Genomic DNA, 24177 nt, shown 5'->3' with positions numbered 1-24177 from the left:
TGGGAATTCGTCATCCTAAGTACTCCTGCTCCTAGGGCTGAAAAGCATATTCCAGGAAATCCACCCCTGCTGAAAACACGAATACATTTTCACTTGGCTCCTTGCAATTCCCAAGCCAAGGAGAGGCCATTGAGTGTCTCAGATTTTTAAAAAAAATTATTTATTAGTCAGTTTTAGAGAGAAGGGTGAGAGAGAGAGAGAGAAAGAGAAAGAGAGAGAAACATCCATTTGTTTTCCACTTATTTATGTATATTCATTGATTGATTCCTGTATGTACACTGGCTGGGGATTGAACCTGCAATCCTTGGAGTATTGGGACAATGATCCAACCACCTAAGCTATCCATTCAGGGCCAGTGTTTCAGATTTTGAAAGGCAGGCACGGCCTGCAGACTTCCCAAATGAGTAAGACTGAATAAAAGAATTTTCTGGCTAGGGGCAGCACAAAGGCTGTTCTGCTCAAGATTTTGAAATCCCAGATTTATACCAAAGGAGTGGGGAAGAACCACACCCTCATCTGTTAGCCCGGTTGCCACGCCCTGTGCACCACAGGCCCCAGCTGAGAGCTCAAGTCATGTGGGTATGCTTGGGCTTCTCCTGGAGCCTAACTTGCTGTCTCTCCACAGATTACTGTAAGAAATACAGAAATTATATAAGAAGCAGATTCCAGTGTATGAAGGACAGGAATGCCCGTCTTGGTGAGAGTGTGAACCTCAATAAACGCTACACCAGGCTGCGTCTTGTCAAGGAACACCAGAGCCAGCAGCAGAGGGAGCACGAACTCCTGGCCATTGGCAAGACCGTGGCTAACATGGGGGACGGCCCTATGAATTCTGTGAACTTGGAATTGCTGTTTGAGCCTGAGGACCCATACTCTGAGCCTGTACACACAGTGGTGTTCCAGGGATCGGCAGGCATTGGGAAAACTATGCTGGCCAGGAAGATCATGTTGGACTGGGCATCAGAGAAACTTTACCAGGACAAGTTTGACTATTTGTTCTACATCCACTGTCGGGAAGTGAGCCTGGGGACACGGAGGAGCCTGAGGGACCTGATGGTCAGCTGCTTCCCTGACCCAAACCCACCCATAAGCAAGATCATGAAGAAGGCTTCCAAGATCCTCTTCCTCATGGACGGCTTTGATGAACTGCAAGGAGCCTTCGATGAGCACAGTGAGGCACTCTGCACAGACTGGCAGAAGGTGGAACGGGGAGACATTCTCCTGAGCAGCCTCATCAGGAAGAAGCTGCTTCCCGAGGCCTCGCTGCTCATCACCACAAGGCCCGTGGCCCTGGAGAAGCTGCATCACTTGCTGGATCATCCGCGGCATGTGGAGATACTGGGTTTCTCAGAGACCAAAAAGAAGGAATATTTCTTTAAGTATTTCTCAGATGAGCGGCAAGCCCAGGAAGCCTTCAGGCTGATTCAGGAGAATGAGGTCCTTTTCACCATGTGCTTCATTCCCTTGGTCTGCTGGATCGTGTGCACTGGGCTGAAGCAACAGATGGACAGTGGCAAGAGTCTCGCTCAGACATCCAAGACCACTACTGCCGTGTACATCTTCTTTCTCTCCAGTTTGTTGCAGTCGCAAGTAGAGAGCCAGAAGCGCCACGTGTCGGCCAACCTTCGGGGTCTTTGTTCGTTGGCTGCAGATGGGATCTGGAACCAGAAAATCCTGTTCGAGGAGGCAGACCTCAGGAACCATGGCCTGCAGAAGGCGGATGTGTCTGCTTTTCTGAGGGTGAACCTATTCCAAAAGGAAGTGGACTGTGAGAAGTTCTACAGCTTCATCCACATGACTTTCCAGGAGTTCTTTGCTGCCATATACTACTTGCTGGAAGAGGAGGAGCAGCGAGGGGTGACGGACGTACCACAGAGTCTTTTGGAACTCCCCAAACGAGATGTGACAGCTCTTCTCGAGAACTATGGCAAATTTGAAAAAGGATATCTGATTTTTGTTGTCCGTTTCCTCTTCGGCCTTATAAACCAAGAGAGAACCTCTTACTTGGAGAAAAAACTGAGTTGTAAGATCTCACAGCAAATCAGGCTAGAGCTGCTGAAATGGATCGAAGCTAAAGCTAAGGCTAAGATCCTGCAGATGCAGCCGAGCCAGCTGGAGTTGTTCTACTGCTTGTATGAAATGCAGGAGGAAGATTTTGTGCAAAGGGCCATGGGCCACTTCCCAAAAATTGAGATCACTCTCTCCACCAGAATGGACCATGTGGTTTCTTCTTTCTGTCTCAAGAATTGTCAAAACGTGCAATCCCTTTCCCTGAGGTTGCTCCATAACTCACCCAAAGAGGAAGAGGAAGAGGAGGAGGAGACAGCTCAACACTCTGATGTGGACCACTGTATCATCCCAGAACCTTTTTCTTATCGGTAAGGATACCAGCTTCAGGCAGGTGGTAGAACATGCCCTCCACTTTTTAGCCACCTTTATCTCAGCACTTGCTCCCTCTCCCCTCTTCTCAGCTGTCTCTCAAACACAATTGCCTCAGCTATATAGTAATGCAACCTCCACCATCTCTAGTAGATCCCTTCATTGGCAGAGACTGACCAGTGGAAGAAGGGTAGCTGGACAAGTGGGACAAGATAAAGCCAATGAAACAATAGAGAACTGAGTAAAAATGTTTGTCAACTCAAATTGCCTGTAATCAATCCACTTGGGGTTCTAGCCGGGTAATAGCCAGTCGATACCGAAGGGAGAAAACCAGCCCTGTGACTTGGTCTCAGGACCACAGAGGACAGAAGGCCCTTAGCACTGACTGCTGTATGGCGGTTTCACAGAGTGAAGTCTGAACCTCTCTGGACGAAGTGGTGGGACCTGGGTGAAGAGAGGAGAAGGTTAAAAGATTTGAGCAGTAGGGTCTGCTAAGAACAAGACGTGAATGTAGTCTGAGGAAAAGTGTGTGTAGAAAACAATGAGGAGAGACACGGCTTCATTGGAACCAATGTGATAAGGACCGTTGAGGAAATAAGGCTAGATGGCAGAGAATGCTCCCAGGCCTCACACAGTATTTGCAAGCAGGAGCTCAGCAGCAATACCTCCGCCACAGTCCATTCACCTCCTTGCAGCCCAAGCCCACCCCCTTGTGACTGCATTGGTACAGTTGCTACCTGACTGCTGAGGTCCCTGCATGGAACTGCCACAACCACAGTAGCTGTGGGAAGGTGGCCATTCTGTGAATGCGCGCATGTGACCTCTGTACAAGACAGTAGACACGGGACAAAATAAAGCAGAGAAGAAGCTGGACATGTTCAGCAGCAGCAATGAATTTTAAACTCCTTTTCTCTGTCTCCCTAGCACCTTCATTGGTTGGTCAACCAGGACCACCCTCTGGGGCTTCAGTGGTGGCTAAGACTCAGGTCCTGCTTACAGTGACTTAAGGTTCAGTTTTTTTTTTCTTTTTCTTTTTTTTTTTTTCTGAAGCTGGAAACGGGGAGAAACAGTCAGACAGACTCCCGCATGCGCCCGACTGGGATCCACCCGGCACGCCCACCAGGGGCGACGCTCTGCCCACCAGGGGGCGATGCTCTGCCGCGACCAGAGCCACTCCAGCGACTGGGGCAGAGGCCAAGGAGCCATCCCCAGCGCCCGGGCCATCTTTGCTCCAATGGAGCCTTGGCTGCGGGAGGGGAAGAGAGAGACAGAGAGGAAGGGGGGGGGGGTGTGGAGAAGCAAATGGGCGCTTCTCCTATGTGCCCTGGCTGGGAATTGAACCCGGGTCCCCCGCACGCCAGGCTGACGCTCTACCGCTGAGCCAACCGGCCAGGGCCAAGGTTCAGTTTTGGGGACCGTTAAGAAACACAGGCAGAATGAGGAAAATGGGCCACCGGAAGAACATTTGTAGAGTGCACCTGAAGGGGAGCCCTCAAATGGCGATCCTGGAGGGTGGGGCATGGGGGAGCCAAGCCAGGTGGGGGAGGGGCAGACAGAGGAACATGAGGATGAGAGTGGGAGGTGGAAAAGCAGGCTATAATTCCATGGTGGCCAGTATGTTAGAATAGCTAGAAAGAAGATGGGGAGGTGGAGAGAGAGAAGGAGTAAGAGAAAGTGGCAGAGATGCCCATCAAAGCCCTAAAAGCAAGGCTGAGAAAACAGGAGGCTTGACCCAGACCCCATAGTTGTGAGGAAGGCTCACAGGGACTCAGATGAAAATGCCTCAAGGAAAGCCTGATGCCATCTCTTCAGCTCCCAGCTCCCTTTCTCTGAGAGCAGGTGCTTGCTTTGTGTGTTCTAGAACCTTCTGGGACCAACCACGGGGACAAACCATTCAGTGCCAACTAGACATGCAGGCCCAACCCTAGAGCCATGGAGTCAGACTCTGAATTTGAACAAGAAGTGCACATTGGAATCACTTGGAAGTCTCAGGAATATTCATGTGTCTGATCCTATTTCCTGGAGTTTAACGTTATTCCCAGCGGGTGGCCTGGTCGCTGCATCACTGAGTGGAGGGACAGCTAACCAATGGGGGAGCGAGCAGGACACCTGAGGAAGGGCCCGAGGAGTTCGCTGTTAGCCAAAGCCACCGGCTCACACTATGCACCATACTGTGTGCAGAGCAACCTTACTAAGTCTCTGTGGGCTTCTTCGCTCCTCTGTGGGCAGTCTTTGGTTCAAGGACTCATTTCTTTATCCCTGGGAGGCCGTTGTCTCAACAGGTGCCAGCCACTCCTGACCCCTTCGCTTGTTTGCTCTTCTCACAGATTGATTTTCTTCTCGCCTTCTTCCTTCCTTCCATTTCTAGATTGGTGAACTGCTCTTTTACTTACATCTTTTGTTGGAGTCTCTTCTCTGTCCTGGGAACTAACCAGAATCTCATGGAACTGAACCTCAGTGACAGTCCTCTGGGGGACACAGGGATGAAGGTGTTATGTGAAATGCTCCAGAATCCTGGCTGTAATGTTCAGAGATTGTGGTAAGTGTGTGTGTGTGTGTGTGTGTGTGTGTGTGTGTGTGTGTGAGAAAGAGAGAAAGAGGGCTGGAGGAACACCTCAGGGACCACCAGATCAGTGGTTTATTAGTTCCTAGGGCTGCCATTAACAATGTACTACAGACTGGGGGCTTAAACAACAGAAATTTATTTTCTTGTGAGACTGTTCTGGAGGCTGGAAGTCTAAAATGAAAGTGTGAGCAGGGCTGTTTTCCACTGAAGCCTGACTTCTTGAATGTAGATGGCATCTTCTCTCTGCACATGTTTGATCCCCTCTCCTTACAAGGAAGCCAGTTATGTTGGATTAGGGCCTGCTTTAATGACCTCATTTTAATTTAATCACCTCTTTAAAGACCCCCATCTCCAAATACTGCCACATTCTGAGGTCCTAGCAGTTAAGACTTCAACATATTAATTTTTTTATGGGGGACATTGCAAGTAAGAAGGCAGAATGATTGGAGTCTGGTTGTTTGGGAGGTATTATATGGAGAAGTATGAAGGGGAACTGAAAACAGGCGATTTGTTGGTGGTGTGACAAAAATGCATGCCCTTCAGTATTTTCCATTTCCTCATGGCCATGTTGATAGAAGGGAATCTGAGAGTGTTGTCACAGACAGTGGTGGCTACTGGGCTGGAACCCACCAGGACATTTTGTATAGATTGGTTGTCCCAGGGAATCTCTGGTTGCCTTATTCTGAAGAGCTTGCTCTGAATCCACATGGGAATCAGACACTCATATTCTTAAGGTGAGTACATTGTATCTAAGCCATCCTTGCAGCCTTGTCCCACAATACATCTGAATTAGTGACAAGCCACACTCTAGGATGTCTTTCTACCTCTCTCTCATGCTCACTGTTCCCACCCCATCCCCAATCTTCCCAATTTTACCTACTTTATAAGCCATTGTCCACTCTCCTCATTCTTGCCAACCCAGGTTCAATAACCATGATCATATGCCTGAATATTACAATGGCTTCCAAGACAGTTGGCTTCCCAGGGCAAGGTTTGTGTTTGTGTTTGTCTTGCCATTCATTGTCTCTACAATGCCTGAACAAGTGTCTCAGCACACTTGAGTGCTCAAAAATGCACACTGAATAAACAGTGGCTGTTCTCCCTTCATCCACTTTTGTTACCCTCCGACCCCTCGTCCATGCAGAAGTCAGAGGGGTTAGAAAATTCTACCTTAATCATGATGTTCCACTTGCTTGAATGCTTTCTCTTTGCTCTTTTTTTTTTAATGAAATTAGGGGTTTTTTTAGATTTTATTTATTAATTTTAGAGAGAGGAGACAGAGAGAGAGAGAGAGAGAGAGAGAGAGAGAAGGGGGGAGGAGCAGAAAGCATCATCCCCCCTTGACCCATCCCATATGTGCCTTGACCAGGCAAGCCTGGGGTTTTGAACCAGTGACCTCAGCATTCCAGGTCAACGCTTTACCCACTGCGTCACCACAGGTCAATGCTTTACCCACTGTGTCACCACAGGTCAGGCGGAGTAAATTTTTTTAAAACTGAATTTATTGGGGTAGCATTGGTTAATAAAATACATAGGTTTCAGGTGTACAATTCTATGATACATTATCTGTATATTTTTTTTTAATTTTTTTAAATTCATTTTAGAGAGGAGGGGGGAGAGAGAAAGAGAGAGAGAGAGAGAGAGAGAGAGAGAGAGAGAGAGAGAAGAGGAGGAGCAGGAAGCATCAACTCCCATATGTGCCTTGACCAGGCAAGCCAGGGTTTTGAACCGGCAACCTCAGTGTTTCCAGGTTGACACTTTATCCACTGCGCCACCACAGGTCAGGCCATTATCTGTATATTGTGTTGTGTGTTCACCACCCAAGTCAAGTGTCCTTCTGTCACCATGTATCCCCCCTTTACCCTCTCCTACTCCCCCACCCCCTTTCCCTTTGTAATCACCATATTGTTGTCCATGTCTATGAGATTTTGTTTTGCTTGTAATCCATTTATGTTTTTCACTCATCCCCCAACCCCCTCTCTTCTGACAGCTATCAGTCTGTTCTCTGTATCTATGAGTCTTTCTATTTTTTTACTTTATTTTATTTATTAGATTCCACATATGAGTAAAATCATAGAATAGTTGTCTTTCTCTCACTGGCTTATTTCACTTAACATAATGCTCCCCAGGTCCATACATGCTGTTGCAAAGGGTAAGATTTCTTTTTTTATTTTTATGGCTGTGTAGTATCCTATTATGTAAACGTACCACAGCTTTCTTTATCCACTCATTTACTGATGAACACTTGGGCTGCTTCCATGTCTTGGCTATTGTAAATATACTGCTCACAAAAATTAGGGGATATTTCAAAATGAATACAAAGCTATAAAATATCCCCTAATTTTTGTGAGCAGTTTAGCACTGCAGAGAACATAGGGTACATCTTTTTGCTCTTTTGATAAATTATAAATGTTTTGTAATTTTTCCCTTGACGGTTCCTTCTTGTCTTGATGCTCTGGCTGGCTGGCTTTGGAACTTCACCTGCCTCTCTGCCCTCATCTCCAGCTACTGTCTCCATGACCCCATGGGTACCCCTGTGTGATTCCTGGGAAATGGATGACAATGAGATACTTTGCAGATCAACTAGAAGTCCATTTACTTCTAGTTGGTGTGAAGATTGGGGCAGGAAGGAAGGTGATCCATAAAGCTCAGGACATCTGCACTATTGGCCTGGGAAGGACCTGGGATACTGCTCTTGTTCCTTTGACAGGGACAAATTATTATTGTTGTTGTTGTTATTGGGAATGGTGTGTGCGTGTTTGTGCGTGTGTCTGTGTGTAAAACAAACCAAGAGCCAGGGCTTCTTGTACCTTCAGTGTGGATGAGGGTCTGAGGTTAAATCACTCAGCAGAACAGCGGGCGCATTGACCAAGGGAAGTGGACGGGTGCAACCCTAAAGAGGTGGGCATGTGTGTGAGGGAGTCTCAGCGGTTAGGGCACAGGGTGAACTGTGGGACTATGGATTCATTCCCTTTCCATTTACAGAACAGGCACGTGCCATTTATGTATTTGAGAGTTGGCCATTATTTATGAAGCAAGATCATTGCTTGCTGCTCAACAGCTATCTGTGGTCCCAGGCTGTGAGCTGGCCAACCCGGAGCTTACTTCCCTGGATGTCTCTTGGGAGTGTTCAGGAGTTCTGATAAGAGGCTGCTCTCCTCAATACTTCATTATGCTTTCCCCTTTGTCACATGAGGACACAAGTGCCCCTGTATGGGCTGAAGTCACAGGTATCCCTAGAGGGTAATCTGCCAGGCAGCGATGATCTGATGCTCTCTGCTTCTGTGCTCGGCACCCAGGTTGCGACGGTGCTGCCTTTCCCATCAGAGCTGCTTCCACCTCTCCTACGTCCTGAGCAGCAACCAGATGCTGGTGGAGCTGGACCTGAGCCACAACGCTCTGGAGGACTGTGGAGCCAGGCTCATATGCACGGGGCTGAAGCATATATTCTGCAGCCTGAAGAAGCTGTGGTGAGTGTGAGCTCATTCCCCTCATGAAGAAGCAAGAGCCGTGACTTCAATGAGCTCACACAGATGGGAGAGCTAGTATCCCAAAGACGGTCCTCATGCTCCTTCCAGGTGGTGGTCAGTAATTCCACCAGTTAGTGGTCACTGTGGGAGGAGCCCCATACTGAGTGCTGGTGGGAAACTCAGCAAGGGGAATTATGTTGTCTTTAGGGTATTCCCAGCCTAGCTGAACAAATTCAGCCGCTGCCATGCGATGCTCTAGCAGAGCCCTTGGTCTCCACGCTGGACAGGAACAGTGGTGCTGGAGCAATGCAGATACTGAAGGAAGCACTTGGAATGGCAGGGGTGACTTATACACATTAGGGTGGTTATCCTAAAAAAACAAAACAAAACAGAAAACAACAAATGTTAGTGAGAATGTGGAGGAAGCAGAAACCTCACACATGGCTGGTGGGAATGTTAAATGGTGCAGCTGCTGTGGAAAACAGGGTGTCAGTTCCTAAAAATAAAAAATTTAAACATAGAATTACCATGTGATTTAGCAATTTTATGTCTGGGGAAATACCCCAGAGAGTTGAAGTGAGGCACTCAAACATGTACTTGTACACCCAGCAGTGGTGTTCCCAACAGCCCACAGGTGGGGACAACCCAAGTGTCCGTCAATGCACAAGTAGATTTAAAAAATGTGATATATACACAAATATAGCCTTAAAAGGAATCTGACACATGCTGCAACATGGGTAAACCTTGAGGACATTGTATTAAGTGGAATAAGCCAGACACAAAAGGACAAATTCTATATGATCTGCTTACATGAATGAGGTCCCTAGTGTGGTCAAACTCATAGAGACAGGAAGTAGAAGGTTGGTTGCCATGGGCTGGGGAATTGGGAATTATTGTTTAATGGGGACAGAGTTTTAGTTTAGTACGATGAGGAAGTTCTGGAGATAGATGGTGGTGATGGTTGCACTACAGTGTGAGTATACTTCATGCCACTGAGCTGTACACTTACAGTGCCTACAATGGTAACTTGTATGTTGTGTGTAACTTGTAAATATATAAGCGAGAGAGAGAGAAAAAGATGTATATAGAGACAAAAAGAGAGAGATGAGAAGCATCAATTCGAAGTTGTGGCACTGTTAGTTGTTCATTCATTACTTCTCCTAAGTGCCTTGATGGGGTGGGCAGTGGGCCCAACAGAGCCAGTGACCCCTTGCTCAAGACAGCAAGCTTGGGTTCAAGCCAGCGACCTTTGGACTCAAGCCAGTGACCATTGACATGATCCCACACTCAAGCAGGTGACCCCACACTCAAGCTGGTGAGTCTGTGTTTCAGCCAGATGAACCTGTGCTCAAGCCAACAACCTCATAGTTTTAAAACTAGGATCTTGGTGTCATGGGTTGATACTCTACCCACCACTCCACCACTGGTCAGGCATATGCTGTATACATTTAACACAATAATAAATGTAGGGAGTGGGAAGGTGCAGAATTGGCATGGGGTTAGAAGGTGTTTACTTGCTAGTACAAAAACAGAAAAGGAAATAAAAAGTTAACATAGAACATAAACGTACTCTTTCCATGTGTGGATTAGACTAGGAGTGCTTCCTTGAATCACAGCAGAGGGAGTGAGAGGTATGTTAATGCTCTGCCATCTCTGCGTAAGGTTGGTCAACTGCTGTCTCACATCAGCGTGTTGTGTGGATATCGCATCTGTCCTGAGCATGAATCAGTCCCTGACCAGACTCTACTTGGGGGAGAATGCCCTAGGAGACTCAGGAGTTGGAGTTTTATGTGAAAGAGCAAAGCATCCACAATGTAAGCTTCAGAAACTGGGGTAAGTAAGTATTCATGGTGTCTCCTTTCAAGGATACATTATTGGGAAAATGTGGGTGTTACTCAGATGGAGTTGAGGGTGGAGAACAAAGGAGACAGTTTTTGTCCTCCCAATTCTCTACATGCTTCTAAGCTATTCATGGGGATAGTACCCACTTTATGTGTGAACATTTCCAAGCAAGTTGATCATTGCTGCACAATGTGGCCACTGCAGCAGGGGTGAGTTCTGATCCCAGCAGGGCACCTTCTTTGATTTCTGTGGATTAGCTTTGCTCCCAAGAGTCTGCCGAGGGGTGCTGATCTCAATTCCCAGAGAAAACACTCACTCTCTAGTCTTTTCATCTCAGCCCTCAATTAGGAGATAGATAGCTGAGCACCAACACCCACATAGTCATGTGGTCCTAATTAGGGACTGGTCTGTTAAAACTCATTACTTGCCAAATTTTTATTTCCGATTTTTTTTGGTGTATTTTGTTTGAAAATGGAATTAGGTAATGGAATTTAGGGGTCTGTATTGGAAAAAAATATTGATACCATTTGGGGTTCATGGACTGTCCTGTCACAAAAATTTTGAAAGAACAGATAATATTACACACACAAGACAAACTCATGTTCTATGCCAAACAGGAAAGCATTCGACATGGAGTCCTACATTACATTTCCTACACTGCTTGCACACATTTGTGCCACATACAGCACATTTTCTTTGCTTTCCCTCACAGGTCCTTCCAATACATGTCCAATTGGATCAAATCTAACATCTTCAGGTACACGGCTTTTCCTTGTCACGCTTGAACTGGGTCTTCCGATGACTTTAGGATTGGATAATAAGTCTGTTTTCATATATGTTCTTGCAATATTGTGTCTGAAGTCCTATAACGAGATGTTTTCATTTGAAGCAGTATAAAGAGCATGGGCGTTAACAACAGCAACATCAATGGCATTTGTAAAAAAGAGGAAAATACCACTTCTTTCCTCTAAATTTAATGCAATACTTTTGGACATTCCAGCCCAGCTTGTCAACATCACCTATATACTTGTTATATTGCCCTACAATGTGTGTTCTATCCACTCGACATTCTATCTTTTCTTTCTTAGAATACCTTTTCACTTTTTCTAAAGGTTGTACTCCTAAATAATTTGACATAACTTTGACACAGTTATTGTCATTCCAAATCAATGCAAAAATATTATTACTTTCATAATAATAGTAATCATATGCTCCATGTAGCTATCCTGTATAGCCTCTACAGACTCATCACTGACTGATGGCCTACCAGAACGGGGTTTCTCCACCAAACTGCTGGTTTCCTTCAACTGCTTATCCCAACGAGTAATGTTATTCCTACGTGGTGGCGCTTCATTATAAACACGCCGATATTCACGTTGCACTTTGGTCACGGATTCGAATTTAGCGAGCCACAGAACACACTGAACTTTCCTCTATACCGTCCACATCTCGACTGGCATGGCCGTGGGCTGCTCTGCTGTATACACGGTGTTACGTCATCATCTGTGCATGCGCACATGCTGCCACATCATCCTACAGAAACTGGGAGGGTTTTCCTTTTATTTGGTGCAGATTTCACATTTCTGTTGTCTTTTGTTGCTTTCCTGTGACCAGTCAAAAGTGCAACACTACTTTACAGACACACTGTACTTTGGGTTACTATGTAGTTTAACAAGTCTTCATCAAAAAATTCTTCAAATATGTCAACAGGTGATTTATTTTTCAAATGTTGAGTCATTTTTTATTTCAGTTCAGATACATTGTCGTACTGTAATGTACTACTGGAAAAGTTTATGTCCTGTTTTTTCCAGTCACTCTTTGGCAATACTTTACGTTTTGATTTTTGCATAGATGATGGATTGTCTTCTAAGGCACTAGAATGTACTTCTAATTGACCAGAAACATCCTGTGGAAGAGTGTCTTCTAAAATATTTTCATCAAGGTCTTTACAATCTGATACTGCATCCACATTATTGGGAGACAGTTCAACTATATCGATGGTTTCGTGTTCTAATTTGTCAAAAAGTTCGTCATTTCTGAGTATTTCTTCTATATCTCTAACACTAAGAAATTTTCTAGCAGCCATACTGCCCCCAAAACTGTGGAAGTAAAACAACAACTATGAATTACTAAAGTACCTAAATATTATCAATTTTTAACATAGCACATTCCATGAGCCCCAAATGGGGAACAACATATTTTATAGTATATTTTTTATAATAGGTATTATATGGACTTACATATTATTGTGCTGTCCACTAAAGAGATGTGTTAATAGTCTCACACATGAACCTGCCTAAAAAAACAAAAAATTAATAACAAAAATTTCGCTAGAAAACAACATAAATTTTAAAACTACATTTTACCTCACAAGTTATATATTTATATGTCAAATACTTTTACAGGTTAGGCAACATTGAAACAAAAATAATTTTGAAAGCTAGAAGGTATGTGTGTTTAAACGAGTACACATTTATTCATTATAACCATACTTTAAGTGAAAAAAAAATTAAAATTCCCACGTGAGACCCACGGCAGTTTAATACCCCATTTGAAGTGCAAATGCTCAGACCTGAAACTGACCTTCCAAGAGATGTGTGCTGGAGCTCTCTTCTTTTGCGTCCCTGTGCTGTCACTGGTGGGTTAGAACTCTTACCTTCTATGTCTCTGTGATGTCACTATTGGGTGGATCTGTCATCTTCTGATCTTGTGTGTCCCTGTCCTGTCACTAGTGTGGTGAAACTCTCATCTTCTGAATCTCTGTGCTTTCACTGGTGGGGTGGAGTTCTTATCTTCTGTGGCCCTGGGCTGTATTTGTTGAGCTAGTAGTTTGCTCATATTTCTGGCTCTCATGTCAGAATGTGAGTTGTTGGAATTTTTGAGCAAATAATAATAAAAATTCTGGGGTGTCCTTTAACACCAACAAGCAATTCTCTGGAAACACCAACTGGGTGTCTTACAGTCAATTTTATTTTGATGCTATCTACCTAGAGTCACCAGATCCCACTTGACAAAGGCTCTGTCCTACAAGACTGTCCTCTCCCCAGCAATGCTGGATGCTAATTGCAAATGCTGGATCCTTAGGTTACTCGCATTTCTTTCTTGGCTACGAATTGGGGGTTCCAATGACAGTCACCACAGGTTTAAAAATTTGCTACAATAGCTCACAGTAATCAGAAAAACCATTATTATGTTTATTATAAAGAATATTATAAAGAATACAAATAGCCATGTGAAGAGTCATGTAGGATGAGAACCAGAAGGTCCGGGGCTCAGGAGTGTCTGTTCCCATGGAGCTGGGGTGCCCCACTCTGCCAGCATGTGGATGTGCTCACTGTCCCAGAGAGTCTTCAAATCTTTCTTCAGGAGATTTTATTTTATTTATTTATTTATTTATTTATTTATTTATTTATTTATTTAAAGCTGGAAATGGGGAGAGACAGTCAGACAGACTCCTACATGCGCCCGACTGGGATCCACCCGGCATGCCCACCAGGGGCTACGCTCTGCCCACCAGGGGGCGATGCTCTGCCCCTCTGGGGCGTCGCTCTGCGGTGACCAGAGCCACTCTAGCGCCTGGGGCAGAGGCCAAGGAGCCATCCCCAGTGCCTGGGCCATCTTTGCTCCAATGGAGCCTTGGCTGCGGGAGGGGAAGAGAGAGACAGAGAGGAAGGAGGGGGGGTGGAGAAGCAAATGGGCGCTTCTCTTATGTGCCCTGGCCGGGAATCGAACCCGGGTCCCCCGCACGCCAGGCCAACGCTCTACCACTGAGCCAACCGGCCAGGGCTATTTTTTAATTAATTATTTATTTATTATTATTTTTTATTATTTTTTTTTTGTATTTTTCTGAAGCTGGAAATGGGGAGAGACAGTCAGACAGACTCCCGCATGCGCCCGACGGGGATCCACCCAGCATGCCCACCTGGGGGCGACGCTCTGCCCACCAGGGGGCGATGCTCTGCCCCTCCAGGGCGTCGCTCTGTTGCAACCAGAGCCACTCCAGCGCCTGGGGCAGAGGCCAAGGAGCCATCCCCAGCTCCCGGGCCATCTTTGCTCCAATGGAGCCTTGCTGCGGGAGGGGAAGAGAGAGACAGAGAGGAAGGAGAGGGGGAGGGGTGGAGAAGCAGATGGGCACTTCTCCTGTGTGCCCTGGCTGGGAATCGAACCGGGACTTCTGCACGCCAGACCGATGCTCTACCACTGAGCCAACCGGCCTGGGCCAATTATTCATTTATTTATTTTGGGAGGAATTAGTTCTTTATTTTTAAATTTTTAAATTGAATTTATTGGGGTGATATTGGAAAATAAAATAATACAAGTTTCAGATGCACAATTCTATCATACATCACCTGTTAAGTTGAATTGTGTGTTTACCACAACTAAGTCAAGTCACCCTCCATCATCATCTATCTCCCTCTATTCTCCTTTACCTCCCCAACCCCTTTCCCTCCAGCAACCCCACAGTGTTGTCTGTCTGAGTGTTTTTTTTTATTTTTTTATTATTTTTTACAGAGACAGAGAGTGAGTCAGAGAGAGGGATAGACAGGGACAGACAGACAGGAATGGAGAGAGATGAGAAGCATCAATCATTAGTTTTTCATTGCGCGCTGCAACACCTTAGTTGTTCATTGATTGCTTTCTCATATGTGCCTTGACCGCGGGCCTTCAGCAGACTGAGTAACCCCTTGCTGGAGCCAGCGACCTTGGGTTCAAGCTGGTGGGCTTTTGCTCAAACCAGATGAGCCCGCGCTCAAGCTGGCGACCTTGGGGTCTCGAACCTGGGTTTTCCGCATCCCAGTTCGACGCTCTATCCACTGTGCCACTGCCTGGTCAGGCTATGAGTGTTTTCTTAATCTTTTACCTTTTCTACTCAGCCCCCAAGCCCCAGTCTCCTCTGACAGCTCTCAGTCTCTTCTCTGCATCTTTGAGTCCATTAATTTATTTCATTCATTAGACTCCACATATAAGTGAATTTCATTGTGGTTTTAATTTGCATTTCTGTGATAATCAGTGATGTCGAGCATCTTTTCAAATGTCCAATGACTATTTGTATGTTTTCTTTGGAAAAATATCTATTCAGGTCCTTTGCCCAGGTCATTTTATTTTTTTAACTCAATTTTTTTTTACTTCAAAAATTTTATTTATTGATATTTAGAGAGAGATGAAAGGAGAGAGAGAAAGAGACAGAAACATTGATCTGTTTCTGTATGTGTCCTAACTGGGGATCAAATCTGCAACCTTTGCACATCAGGACAATGCTCCAACCAACAGAGCTATCCAGTCAGGACCCAATTCTTAATTGAATTGTTTGATTTTTGATATTTTGAAAGTTTTGAGTTTTAAAAGTTTCTTATAAATTTTAGGTATGAAGCCCTTATTAGAGGTATTGGCAAATATGTTCTTCCATTGAGTGGGTTTTCTTTTCATTTTGCAAAACATTTTAGTATGATGTAGTCCCATGTGTTTATTTTTTCTTTTGTTTCCCTTGCTTGCAGTGATATATCAGAGAAAAAGAATATTGCTATGAGAAACATCTGAAACTTTACTACCTATGTTTTCTCCTAGAATTTTTATGGTTTTGAGTCTCTAATATTTAAGTATTTAATAAATTTTGAGTTTATTCTTGTGTATAGTGTAAGCTGTCCAGTTTTATTTTTTCCATGTATCTGTCCCATTTTCCTACCCTTATTTATTGACTAGACTAGATTTACCCCATTGTATGTCCTTGCTTCCTTTGTCAAATATTAATTGACTATAAAGATGTGAGTTTATTTCTGGGATCTCTGTTCTGTTCCTTTGATCTATATGTCTGTTTTTATGCCACTACCATGCTGTTTTGATTACTATGGCCTTGTAGTATAGTTTGTTATTAGGTAGTGTGATTCTTCCAACTTTATACTTTTTTTTATTATCAAGATCACTATTGCTATTTGGGGTCTTCTGTGGTTTCATGTACATTTTTAGAATATTTATTTTAGTTCTGTGAAATGCTCCATTGGCATCTTGATAGGAATTTCACTGAATCTATACATTGTTTTGGTTCATTAAAATGAACATTTTAATCATGTTAATTTTTTCTATCTGTGTACATGGTACATGCTTCCACTTAATGTGTATCTTCTTCAGTTTCTTTCTTCCGTGTCTTAAATTTTCCAAGTACAGATATTTTACATCCTTGGTTAAATTTATTCTTACGTATTTTATTCTTTTTGAAGCAATTGTAAATGGAACTGTTTTCTTAATTTTTCTATTTCATAGTTCATTATTTGTGCATAAAAATGCAGCTGATTTCTGGATATTTATTAATTTTAATTTTTAGTAAGTAAATGAGAGAGACAGGAAGGAAGAGAGATGAGAAGCATCAACTCATAATTATGGCACTTTAGTGTTTCATTGATTGCTTCTCATATGTGCCTTGACAGAGGTGGGGAGAGGGCTCTAGCCAAGCCAGTGACCCCTTGCTCGAGACAGTGACCTTGGGGTTCAAGCTAGTGACCTCTGGGCTCAAGCCAGTGACCACGGGGTCACATCTATGATCCCACACTCAAGCTGGTGATTCCAAACTCAAGCCGGATGAGCCCATGCTCAAGTTGGTAACCTCAGAGTTTCAATCCTGGGTCTTAGCATCTTAGGTTGACGTTCTATCCACTGTGCCACCTCTTGGTCAGGCAGTTTCTGGATTTTTAGTTTGTATCTTGCTACTTTATTGAGTTAATTTATCAGTTCTTATAGTTTTTTCTGGAATCTATAGGGTTCTCCATATAAGGCATTATGTCATCTGCAAATAATGACAGCATCACTCTTTCTTTTCCAATTTGGATGCCTTTTGTTTCTTCTTTTCTGAATGCTGTGGCTAGACTTCCAGTAGAATGTTGAATAAGAGTGGTGCTAGGGAACATCCCTGTCTGGTTCCTGATCTTAAGGGAAACACTTTTAGTTTTTGTGCATGAAGTATAATGTTGGCTGTGGGTTTGTCATATATGGCCTTTATTATATTGAGGTATGTCCCTTCTACTCCCACTTTGGTGAGAGTTTTTATTGTAAATGAAGACTGGTTTTTATCAAATGCTTTTTCTGCATCTATTTATATGACCATGTGGTTTTTATCCTTAATTTAAAAAATGTGCATCATGTTCATTGATTTGCAGGAATTGTACCAACCTTGCATCCCTGGAATAAATCCCACTTGATTGTGGTATATGACTTTTTTTTAACGTATTACTGGATTCAGTTTGCTAATATTTTGCTGATGATTTTTAACAAGTATGTTCATTAGGGATATTGATGTCTAATTTTCTTTTTTTTGTAGTGTCTTTATTTAGTTTTGGAATTAGGATGATGCCATGTCCAAGGAAGGCTGGCATTGAGGACTCTCCTCCCCGTTTTTTCTATAGGCTGGTGAAGTCAGGCCTGACATCAGATTGTTGTCCAGCCCTGTCCTCAGTGCTGAGCACTAACTGGAACCTCACACACCTTTACTTACGGGGTAATGCTCTTGGAGACATGGGGGTGAAGCTGCTATGTAAGGGACTCTTGCACCCCAACTGCAAGCTTCAGATGTTGGAGTAAGTTTCTTAGGTTATTAGGGCGATGGGAATACATGGTGGGTAAGGGGGGAGTCAGGGGAAGTGATGATGAGATAATCTGTATCTCTGAAGTGATGGTGTCTTCTGAGGGTTTGGCTTTTTACAGAATCATGAGAGTAGGACAAATTAAATTCTACTTTCAGGTGGTGTAAAGGTAGAGACTGGAGCTGCTTTCCCCACATATCTTTCTACCACAAAGGAGTGGGGGAGGTATGGCTTTTGTGTTTTAAGGAAATTTGGGAAAGACATACAATTTGGGGAAAATCAATTCAGAAACCACTATTGCTAATTGGGTCTGGATAATCCAGTGGACCAGAAAAAATACTCCTCCGTGCAAAGAAAACAACTGTGGCACACACAACAGTTCTGGGCTTGCTGACAGTGCATTTCCACTTTATTTGAAACATCACAGGCTAAGAGACCTGGGTGGAGGGTAAGAGGACATTTGCTTTGATCACCCCCCCTTTTTTATTGCCTTTTATTTTTTTAAAGAGTTTAGAAATTTTTTTTTAATTTATTAATTTTAATGTGGTGACATTGATAAATCAAGGTACATATGTTCAGAGAAAACATCTCCACATTATTTTGACATTTGATTATGTTGCATACCCCTCACCCAAAGTCAAATTGACCCCCCCCCTTTTTTTTTGGCAGACTAGACAACTGCAGCCTGTCTTCACACTGCTGCTGGGATCTTTCCACACTTCTGACCTCCAACCAGAGCCTACGGCAGCTAAGCCTGGGCAGCAACGACCTGGGTGACCTTGGGGTCATGCTGTTCTGTGAGGTGCTGAAGCAACAGAGCTGCCTCCTGAAAAGCCTTCAGTAAGTGCCCCCTGCAGAGATGTGAGGGACAGGGCTCCGAGCACTAAGGAAAAGTGGCCAGTCACAGAATTCCAAGATGGTTTTTTTGCACTCAGTGTGAAGTTGGGCTTGGGCCAGGTGTTGCAGATATTTTAGGGTGAATGAGTCATGAACTTTATTCAGGCATTTAGAATGTTCCATGTTCAGTTGGGTGTGGAAAAGCCTTCCATCTATATTCCTAAAAGAAATGTAAGGCCCAATGCAAGTGGCCAAAGAGAGTTACATTTCTAGACAGAGGCTTGGACTTTGTAGAGCTAGACCTTGTCTATGGGTCATCCTGATTGCGAAGGTCTTGCCATAGAGGAGTGTTGTTGGCCTTATTTTTGAGGATTTCTAAATGGAGAGAGAGTGCTCCAGAGCCATCAAGATGAGAAATTCCATAAAATTCAGCCAGTGCCATGTGTTGGGACCCCTGGCTCCCTTCCATCACAGGGACAGCACTGAGGTGCTCATTACCTCCCAAAGTAAGAGCTTCCTGTTAATGTCCTGCCTTCAGTTCAACCTGCAGATTACACTCTGGACTTAACTATTACTGTTTGTTTTTTTAAATTTTCTGGAGAGATAGAAGAACAGACAGACAGGAGGAAGAGAGATGAGAAGCATCAATTCTTTGTTGCAGCATCTTTGTTGTTCATTGATTGCTTTTTTATATGTGCCTTGACCAGGGAGCTCCAGCAGAGTAAATGACCCCTTGCTCAAGCCAGTGACCTTGGGCTCAGGCCAGCAACCTTTGAGCTCAAGCCAGTGACCATGGGGTCATGTCTATTATCTCATGTTCAAGTTGGTGAGCCCATGCTCAAGGCTTGCATTCAAGCTGGTGACCTCGTGGCTTCAAACCTGGGTCCTCACCATCCCAGGTCAATACGCTATCCATTGTGCCACAGCCTGGTCAGGCTTCTCTAGACTTGAGTGGCAACACACTACCCTCTGGGGTTTCTCCTACTTCATTGGCTTGTTTCTGCTCTGTTTTATCTCTTGTTTCTCATTGACCTGATCTTTACAAACTGAATCCCTGAAACTCACCCATTGTCTAATTTTTCTTCATACTTTCCCCTTCATTTATACTGTCTAGTATACTGGCTTTTTCCACATATGTGATGAACACCCCAAATTATATTTCCCTGAATACCATGTCCAAATGCTGGTCTGACTTTTTCACTTAGGTTGTCTAATAAGCCTCCCAAACTTTGCATATTCAAATTGCAACCTGTGCTTTTCTACTTTGTCTGCAACCTGTTTCTTCCCCTTCTCAGTCAGTGGTAACTTATCTGAATCACTCTGGACAAAAAATCCTTATGTCCCCTTTGATGCCTCTTCTTGCTTATGTACGTACATTCTAGCAGCATGTCCTGTAAGAATATAAATTCTATTAGCCCAGGGACTTCCCTCCTTGTCCATGACCTCAAGGCAGAGAACTGACTGGAATGCATGTTTGAATAAATAGAAGTTTGACTCAGCATTGCATTCTTGGGATGACATAATAGAGCACATTTGTTATAGGAAAAGCCAGAATTCCCAGAGCTAAGTGAAACAGAGGAGCAAAGGACAGAACGGTGGGGGTGAAGCTGGGATATTGCTATACATGGGATCACTAATGGACACTCTGGGGATGAGGGACAAGCTCAAAATACACTTGGGAGTCCAAGGATGCCGTCAACCTGTCTTGTTGGCTTGGCTGTCATAACAAATTAGCACAGACTGCGTGCCTTAAGTGATGGACATTTGTTTCTCACAGTTCTGGAGGAAGGAATGTCCAAGATCTGCTGACTTGGTTTCTGGTGAAAGCTCTCTTCTGAACTGTCAGACAGTGCCCTTGTCCTGTGTTCTCACATGGCAGAGAGAGAGAGAGAGAGAGAGAGAGAGAGAGAAAGAGAGAGAGCACTGCTATCTCTTCCTATAAGAACACTAATCCCATCGCAAGGACCTACCCTAATGACCTCATCTAACCCTAGTTGTATCCCAAAGGCCTTCTTTCCAAATACCATCCCATTGAGGGTTAAGGCTTCAACATACAAATTTTGGAAAAACATAAATTTTCAATCCAGAGCACAGTCAAATCAAGATTGTTAGACATGATACAGGACAAATGGTAGGATTTTTCAGTTAAGTGTCAAGGAAAAGAAAAGGGGCAATGACTTCTGTCACAGATGACTGAAGAGGCATACCAAGCAACTGCAGCATATGGACATGATTACATGAACATAATACTAAAAAATTATCAGACAGTTGACGAAATTTAAACATGTTGAATATGTGTTGAGATTAAAGAATTACTGTTAACTTTTTAAGCTGTGAGAATGCTACTGTGGTTATGTTTTTAAAAAGTCTTTGTGCTGCCCTGGCTGGTTGGCTCAGTGGTAGAGCGTTGGCCTGGCATGCAGAAGTCCCGGGTTCGATTCCAGGCCAGAGCACATAGGAGAAGTGCCCATCTGCTTCTCCACCCCTCCCCCTCTCCTTCCTCTCTGTCTCTCTCTTCCCCTCCCGCAGCCAAGGCTCCATTGGAGCAAAGTTGGCCCGGGCGCTGAGGATGGCTCTGTGGCTTCTGCCTCAGGCGCTAGAACGGCTCTGGTTGCAACAGAGCAACGCCCCAGATAGGCACAGCATTGCCTTCTGGTGGGCATGCCGGGTGGATCCCGGTTGGGTGCATGCGGGAGTCTGTCTGACTGCCTCCCCGTTTCCAACTTCAGAAAAAATACAATACAATAAAATAAAATAAGTAAAAAAAAAAAAAAATCTTTGCCCTGGCTGATTGACTCAGTGGTAGAGTGTTGGCCTGGCCTGTGGAAATCCTGGGTTTGATTCCTGGTCAGGGCACACAGGAGAAGTGACCATCTGCTTCTCCACCCTTCCCCCCCTGCTCCTTTCTCACTCTCTATTGGAGCAAAGTTGGCCCAGGTGCTGAGGATGGCACTGTGACCTCCACCTCAGGTGCTAAAATAGCTTGGTTGCCAAGCAATGGAACAGTGGCCCCAGATGGTTAGAGCATTGCCTGGTAGGGGGCTTGCCAGGCGGATCCCAGTCAGGGTGTATGCAGAAGTCTGTATCTCTGCCTCTCCTCTTCTGACTTTAAAAAAAAAAAAAAGAGTAAAAAGTCTTCTACATTTATTGTCGTACCATACGATATTTGTAGCATGTGTAACATGCTATGTTTAACTGAAACAAGATTGGCCACGGACTATTAATTGTCAAACTTACATCACAAGCATATGGGGATTCATTACACCATTCTCTGTACATTTACATATGTTGAAATATTTTTAAACTTGCAGGTTACAAATATAACATAAACCACATTAGGTATGAAGTGCAACACTGGGGAGCTTAGCAGTGTGTGAGAATAAGGGATGTGAGATGAGATTTTTAAGGCCAAAAACTCTGCACATGTTCATGTAAAGAATATAACTCAAGACTTTCTGTTTGCTTTTGCAGGTTGCGCAAAATGTATTTTAATTACGATACAATCTGTGCATTAGAAACACTTCAAGAAGAAAAGCCTGAGCTGACTGTTGTCTTTGAGCCCTGGCAGAAGTGATGGAAGCAGGGCTGGCAGACACCACTGCACTGTGGCCTGGCCATCTAAGTGTGACAAGTGTCAGTGAGCCCCTCCAGCCAGGGTTAAGACCACCACTATGCAGCCTTCTGGTCCCATGTGGGAGAAGGAGAATGTGAGCCCCTCCTCTACTCCTGGGTAAAACACCAAGTTAACAAAATTATCCACATGGTATGGTTCTCATCACAGCATTTTAGTCAGAGAGCTTGTTCCTCTTGGTGACTTCATCTAACTAACATTCAGTAAAGTACTTTTTTCTGCCTTTTTCTTGCTCTTCCTCTTTCTAAGTCTCTTTCCTTTCATATCCATGTCTCTTCTTTGTTCTGTTCACACCTGCCATCTTTCTCTTGGCTGACCATAACAGAAGGAGTTAACTATATATTATGTTGCAATTTTGTGGTAGTAACTTATTTATTTTTAATTTTTGTAACAGCGTTATTTTCTAATAAAATATTCATGTTTATTGAACCTGGTTGAAAATTCACAAAATATAGAAACTTTGTTGTATTTATGGAGTTAAATTGTTTTCTTTCTTAATTAAAAAAAAAAAGGTACCTAGAGATATTTTTACTTATTTATCTAAATTACTAAAGATAAATTAACTTGCTTTATGGAGCTTATTTATTTTTATTTTTAAAGGATTTTACATATTCATTTTAGAGAGAGGAAAGAGAGAGAGAGAGAGCCGTAGTGGGGGTGAAGGAAGCATCAACTCCCATATGTGCCTTGATTGGGCAAGCCCAGGGTTTCGAACTGGCAACCTCAGCATTCCAGGTTGACGCTCTATCTACTGTGCACCACAGGTCAGGCTTGCTTTATGCATTTAAAAAATCTCTTTGCCAAGTGATTCAATTGTAACGAATGGGGAAAAAAATCACCTTACCCTAACTCTGAAGGTTGAAATGTCAGCTCTGGTTGGAGATGCTGAAAATTATGCGAAGAAAAGTGTTAGAGTAGATGGAGCCTATACTCATAAATAGAAATGTGTAGAAGATGCATTTTCTTAGTTACAAGAAATCATCTAGGATTTATTTCATCCCCGCAGAACTTAATCTACCACACTTCACATAGTAGTAAATTATTGATTATTGTTTCTCTGCAACTCTGAACCACATGAAATTATACAGGATGGAAATACTAGTATTTCTGTCAAATGAGCCATCCAGACCTCTGTTATTCAAATTGTGGACTGTGGAATGTTGATGTAAAAAATTTGCATAAACATGTAAATCAATGACCTTACCAAGTATGCATTTTAGATAAGCTGACTCTTTTTTCATGGTAAGACTTTCTCATAAAGAAATGGTGTGTGATTGACATTCAGGTGCAAACTCTATCTAGTCTAAGGCCAGCACTTTAAATAACTCTGATCTAGATACTGGATTTTGCATCTCTGTGAAGGGAGCTATTACAGACTGCTTCCCTGGTACAAACACCTTGACATGCAAGATAAAATGTAGTTAAAAGCTATGTTGGAAAGAAAGAAAGAAAAAGTCCTGGGCACTTGGAACTTAAAGCTGAATTAAGAGCTTGCCCCTCAGTGATCCAGAGGACTATAAAGACTCCACAATGCAACTATTAATATAGAAACACTCACAAACTTTTCCATACTCATAGAAATAAAAAAATAAGTAAAGTTGCTGGATATAAGATCAATATATAAACATCAATGGAATGCAGTTGGGGAAAAAAATCATTATTTTCAACCATTATAGTGAAGATTGGGTCAGGTATGAGGAGCAGCAGATGCTGAAATCTAAGGGGAAATTTAAATGAAGAGCAGAATACTTGTCTAGTCTGAAAGTATCTTTTCACAGTTGGTTAATCAGTTGCACACAAAAAAAGTAGTAGCTATATAAAGAGCAGAAATTGGACAGTACCCTGACTTTCTAATAATAAAATATCAATGGGGGCAGATGA

At 43.6% G+C, this 24177-nt stretch overlaps 1 protein-coding gene across 1 annotated transcript in view; it reads left to right on the top strand.

Moving 5' to 3' along the window:
* NLRP3 (NLR family pyrin domain containing 3) overlaps positions 1-22707 on the top strand; it is a 30361-nt gene extending 7654 nt beyond the window's left edge. The window contains exons 4-10 of the mRNA XM_066361110.1: positions 626-2378; positions 4748-4918; positions 8245-8415; positions 10078-10248; positions 17652-17822; positions 18498-18668; positions 22137-22707. Coding sequence (XP_066217207.1) covers positions 626-2378; positions 4748-4918; positions 8245-8415; positions 10078-10248; positions 17652-17822; positions 18498-18668; positions 22137-22239 — 2711 coding nt within the window. The 3' untranslated portion in view covers positions 22240-22707. The remainder of the gene's footprint in view (positions 1-625; positions 2379-4747; positions 4919-8244; positions 8416-10077; positions 10249-17651; positions 17823-18497; positions 18669-22136) is intronic.
* Positions 22708-24177: the final 1470 nt, after the last annotated feature.

This window comes from Saccopteryx leptura, chromosome 1 (genome assembly GCF_036850995.1).
Source record: "Saccopteryx leptura isolate mSacLep1 chromosome 1, mSacLep1_pri_phased_curated, whole genome shotgun sequence".
In the NCBI taxonomy this organism is placed as follows: Eukaryota; Metazoa; Chordata; class Mammalia; order Chiroptera; family Emballonuridae; genus Saccopteryx; species Saccopteryx leptura.
The sequence above is the reverse complement of the archived record's forward strand: the minus strand, read 5'-3'. Positions and strand labels throughout refer to the sequence as shown.